Below are 6,000 nucleotides of genomic sequence, written 5' to 3' on the forward strand. Positions count from 1 at the left end.
CATTCACAAGGGAGGTGGGCGGCATCTGGGTGAGCCCAGACCCCCACAACCACCGGGTCAGGGTTGTGGGGACGAGGCCCGTGTCCCCATCGACTCGGGGGCACCCGAGAGGGGGAGGGGGGGCGCTCGCTCATCCCCCCCTTTACGGCCTTGCCAGGCCTATGCTTGGATCAAGGGTCTGGTATGGAATTTTAGGGGGGACCCCATGTTTTTTTCATCCCCATTTTTGGGGGTGGGGTTCCTCCTTAAAATTCCTACCAGACCTTAAGGGCCTGCTATGACTTTAAGGGGGAACCCCACACACTTTTTTACATGGGGTCCCTCCTGAATATTCCTACAAGACCTTAAGGGCCTGGTATGACTTTTAAGGGGAACCCTATGCAGTTTTTAAAAAAAATATTTCTCCCTCCTAACATTCCTACCAGACCTAAGGGGCCTGGTGTGGTTTGGGAGGGGGAACTGCACACTTTAAAAGGAGAACTATGGGGTTAAGTCTTTTCCCCATAGTTCTCCTTAGGGTAACGGGAGGACACAAACTAGCTGTAGCTCGCTGTATACTGAGACGCCGCAGTATACCGCGAGCAGCTGCTCGCGGTATACTGAGGGACGCATGAACAGTCCCCATAGCAATGTATAGGATCCGCGCGGCTGAACCTCCCTGGTGTGAACGGGGCCTTACATCATGCAATAAAAAAATAAAGAAAAAGCAATAGGAAACAATTCAGGTTGCAGTTTGGGTTGAATAAGAAACTAAAACAGCAAAACACAGTTGTGATATCATTAGATAAAAAATAAATAAACAAAAAGCAAAACTGATGTGTATATGGCATAACGAAGTGCAATTTTGTAAAATAACTGCCAGAGTTTTATGATAAACTTTACCATTCCGTGAAATCATTGAGGACAAATAAGAGCTTAAGCACAACAATTATGATTGCCGCTGCTTGAATGTCATACGGGATACACCGCGATCGTTTCTTCACAGGATCATATGTCAGAGTAGTCACATCATCCAGCCCGGTCTTCTTGGCCACCCGGTAGGTCCAGTTGTGCAACTCATCTGCAAGAGTCAAAACACAGAAGTGTCAATTTTATGAGAATGACCATCTTACAGTAAAATGAGGTCATACACACAAGCTACAGTCACCTAGTATGAAGATAAAACTTGTGTTTCTGGAACAGTTACAAGAGAAGAAGTCATACAGCGTTTCTTCCTTTCATTTCTCTTCTTCTCTATGGCCTTCCTGTTACCCCTTCCTTCTCTATCTCTCTGTGTTTCATGGACCGATGCTTGTTATATCATTTGGACTTACCCACCTATCAAACGTGGTAGGGGGCTCACTATTTGAATTAATTCCTGTATTGTAATAAGTGTTAATGATGGAAAGCCTGGGTTATCCGGTCTTGGTAGTTTGCCTGCTTGAGCACATCTTCATTCAAGTTGAGGACCAGTCACAGGGCAGCAGTCTGCCTGGTGCTGACTGGCGCTATCATTCTCTACAGACAGACTCCTTTCCCAAGCTTGCACGTGCACCAAATATGACTGCAGGGCAGAAAAGTCATGTTTGCAAATGTTGGGCCAAGCCTACTCATCTCATCAGATAACATTAGTCTGATAGAATGGTGTATGTACCAATTATGATTGCTTTCTGTAATGCAAATAGTAAACAGCAATATTCAGGGTCTTGTATGGCTGTCCAGCACCTTGTAGGAGCCATTACTGATAGTTCTCTCAAATGCCAGACACAAGGTCTGCACATTGTACAATGCAAACATCTATAGTAGGGGTAAGCAAACCCCGGCTCTCCAGCTGCAGTGAAACTACAAATTCCATCATGCATCTGCCTCCGGGAGCCATGCCTGTGGCTCAGTGGCGTAACAATCAGCGACCCAGACGGCCGTTATGGGGCCTGGGGCACAGAGGGGCTCCGCCAGGACATCCCTGTTGTTGTTGTGGCTGCATGGGTCACTATAGCATGTCAGGCTGTTGGCCGTCACTGGCGGGTGTGAGGAGGAATGTGTCGCTGTTAGATCACTGACAACCTGTTTCAGCGACAGCCAGCAGCTGCGGCGGAGGATGCTGGGCCCGGCGTTAGCAGCGGAGGAGGCGGCGGGGCCCAGCGATGGAAGAGGCGGGGCTGGTGACATCAGATGAGGAGAGGCCGGCGATGGAAGGGGAGACAGAACCCAGCGTTGAAAGGGGAGACATGACCTGGGGATGGAAGGAGGAGGCGGCGGACAGCAGATCGGGGATGACAGGTAAGAGGTGTGCAGGGGTGTGACCAGCCCACCTGAGACCCTGCAGAGCCCACCTTAGAGACTCTATGGTGGACTCTGCAGGGTCACTCTCAGGTGAGCTGTTTGGGGTCTCAGGTGGGCTCTGCAAGGGGCGAAACTAAAAATCACAGGGCCCATACAAAATTTTGCTATGGGGCCCTGTGATTTCTAGTTACGCCCCTGCTGTGGATGTCAGAGTCTTGCAACGCATCATGGGAGAGGTAGTTGCACCACGGCTGGAGGGCTGGAGTTAGCCTACCTGTGTTCTATAGGCTTTACAAGAAGACAGTTTGAAGCTGAAAATAGGGATGTTCAGATACCAAGTACCATACTCAGTACAAGTACAGATACCTTTCCAGCTCCAAGACTAGACTAGAACAAAAGTTAGGAGGCAGCTGTCATTTGTAAGGAGCATACGGAGCTCCTGGAATTTGTACATCTCTCTTTCAATTCATCTTTTTTTTTTTTTTTCACAAGTACAAGTACTGATACATTTTTGTTTAGTGTCATGTGACAGTTTTTCTAAAATAAAATCAATCAGACTAATGATTTCAGGACAGTGGTGTAGCGCCAGGGCTAGGTCCCAGCTGCAACCACTGCAACCCTGGTAGTTCTCCTGAAAATGCCAAGTACAGGCTAATGATTTCAGGACAGTGGTGGAGCGCCAAAGCCAGGTCCCAGCTGCAACCCTGATAGTTCTCGTGAAAATGCCAAGTATCGGCTCTGGTATCCGAACATTCCTAGCTGAAACATATGCCCACCAGGGCCCATAGGAATTCAGAATCGAGACACAGCAGAGCTGCAGGCCGCCATATTACCAGGGACGCCTGAAGAGACCTTGGTCTGTCAAGCGTGATTGGGTGCAATATATAACCTGCAGAGCCCACAATCTGAATACAGAAAGAAATAATGGCACAGTTTTAATAAATTCTTAATTTATAAAGTGGTATCTTGAGTTGTAGTCAGTGGAGCAAAGCATGACTACTTTAATGCCTATGGGTGCTTATAACATTTAAATGGCAAACGTACAAAAAGCAATTCTTTTAATCTTTTAATGAGGATTGTAACCAAGTGTTTAGCACTCGTGTTGCCATCATTTCGTGCCTCTTAGTGTCAGTACCTATGGAAACCAGGTTGGATCATCAGCCACATGGCTGACAATCCACTCCAAAGTAGTAATTAACTGCAGACCACGAGCTGAACAACCTGACCTGTGTGTGCTGTAAAGACAAGGACATACAGGCTCTCACTTATCACCTTACTGTAGTAAGAAAATCCTCCGATTCCTACATTTCCAGTTCTACTAGAAACTCTGGCTCCACCATCACTATGCATCTACACAGTCAGCAAAAGCTGCTCACACTGGCACGCCAAGAAATACCACAGTCGTACATATCTCTGCCTGGAGCACTAGCAGGGTGGAAATTCCCATCCAAGTCAAAGCTGCAGAACATAAAAAGGGGTTTGCGCTGTAATCACTAGGAGGACACCGATGCCGACCTGTAAACAGGGGCCAAGGACACGCTGGGCTCTCTCCGTAATTATGGTTTACAAAAAACAAAGACATTCGCTTTTCTCAGCAATGTGGGGAAAAAACTGAAGTCATATTTCACTAAACACTGGGGGTCCCTTTTATAAAGAGCATATGTCTATAACACAATTCCTTCTATACAAGTCTGAGTCCCATCACATCATAATCTGGTGGGTTTTTGTTAACCGCTTGCTGTTTGGAGCAATTTCTTACTATTTGCACATACATGATAAAATATGATTTTTTGGCTAGAAAACAACTAGCAAACCCCAAACAATGATGTATGTTCTGAAAGCAGACACCCTGTAGAATAAAAAAATGCTACTTGCAATTAATGTAGCGCGGTATTTGCGCAAATGTTTATCAAACCGGCATTTTTAGGATAAAATACACAAAAATGAAATTTAAATGCACAGAAACAGAATATAACACCCAAATTTTTTGTAAAGTATAAAAGACGGGGTCAAGTCCGGTAAATAAATATCAAACATGTCAAGCCTCTAAATTGCGTTCGCCCGTAGGCTGCAAAAAACTTCAATGCCCTAAATTTCCCATAGGGGACATTATAAAAGATTTTACTGGATAAGTTTATGGTTAACAGTGATTGATGGCCCTAGAGTTTGAACGGTGCTCAGGAGACAAAATGCCGAACGGGCCGGTGTGCGCACGCACACACTGCCCGTCCAGCATTGCGGTCATCGGAAGCCTGCCCCTCAGGGGGGCGGGCTTGCGATCATCGAGAGTACGATCTGCCTGTCCAAGATGGGCAGATCGTACGTTTTTTTAATCACTTTACAACCATCGCAGTATCTTGTAGAGAATGATCCTTGATCCCCGTGGAAGCAGTGGTCTCTCCGCAGAGGTATGGCAACACCCCCTGCTCAGTCAGACCTACAGTCTGCATTCAGCATAACTCATGTTCCTTACGGATTGGAGAGCTCTAGCTCTGACTCAGCAGGGGGGGGGGGGGGGGAAAGGGGGTGTAGGACCTCTGCAGAGAGACAAATACTTACATACATAGAACAAAAGGTCCCTCTCTGCAGAATCCTTTTGCTTTGATGTACCTGAAATGTATTTAGTGGATTAAAACAGAAAGTTCAGTTTGGGATTTAAGGTTGAATACAAGCTGTTAGACAAGTTTGGAAAGGTTTTATTAGTGTTGTGGAATGCGTAGTGTTGTGTTTACTTTTTGTTTTTTTAAATCAAACGTAATAATTTATAATCATGAAAAAATTATTTATTGGAAGCAACTGTAATCCAGATTGCTATTTGGGAAATAATAAAAAAAAAAAAAAAAGGCACGGTTGTGGAACCATTAAAGGAAATTATTTGAAATGCAAAACTAAAAGTAAAAAAAACAAACACACAAAAATAGCAAAACCTGATGCATACACGGCCATCATAAAACGCAGCTGCATTTTGTGAAATGAATGTTTGAGAACACTGCTTGGGTTTGTATGTCATGTTTTGTGATGAACTTTACTATTTCCAGTCATTGTTGAGGACAATTAGAGTTTAAGCACAACAATTACTACGGCCTTTCATGAAAAGTCAAATGCAATCATTGTCTAGAATTAACCACTTAAAGCGAAACTAAACTCGGGAATTAAATCTTAAAAATAGATTCAAGTCCCTTAACTATTAACAGAAATGTATCTTATTTGTGTATCACTCGGCTGTAGATCCTCAAATCATCTCTGAATTGGTGCTGACACTGTCCTTCCTTCTGGAGGGGGGCTACTTTTATTCCCCATGGTCCTTGTGTGTGTTGTAAAGTAGTCACCGCTCCAAGCTCACTCCCGTGATGGACTACAATCTCATGTTTAGTTTACCAATCTGTATTGAGATTGTAGTCCATCACGGGAGCGAGCTTGGAGCTTTGGCGTGCACACAGGGGCCACACACACAGGGGCCATCGACTCTTGCCAAAGGAGCCGGGTGAAAAATCGATGGCCAAACAGTGACTGCACTCATTGGAGTTCATGGAGTGGTTATACCAAGCCAATGAGCTGCACTCACTGGAGTGCATGGAGTGGTTATACCAAGCCAATGAGCTGTACTCACTGGAGTGCATGCAGTGGTTATACCAAGTCAATGAGCTGTACTCACTGGAGTGCATGGAGTGGTTATACCAAGTCAATGAGCTGTACTCACTGGAGTGCATGGAGTGGTTATACCAAGCCAATGAGCTG

The 6,000-nt window shown here is 45.3% G+C and overlaps 1 protein-coding gene across 1 annotated transcript in view; it reads right to left on the minus strand.

Moving 5' to 3' along the window:
• The window catches only part of TAF1B (TATA-box binding protein associated factor, RNA polymerase I subunit B), a 109,796-nt gene that overhangs the window by 39,314 nt on the left and 64,482 nt on the right, over nt 1-6,000 (minus strand). Inside the window, exon 11 of the mRNA XM_018559989.1 lies at nt 883-1,060. Within this exon, the coding sequence (XP_018415491.1) occupies nt 883-1,060 (178 nt within the window). The remainder of the gene's footprint in view (nt 1-882; nt 1,061-6,000) is intronic.

This window comes from Nanorana parkeri, unplaced genomic scaffold (genome assembly GCF_000935625.1).
Source record: "Nanorana parkeri isolate BGI_ZX_2015 unplaced genomic scaffold, ASM93562v1 scaffold425, whole genome shotgun sequence".
Lineage (NCBI taxonomy): Eukaryota > Metazoa > Chordata > Amphibia > Anura > Dicroglossidae > Nanorana > Nanorana parkeri.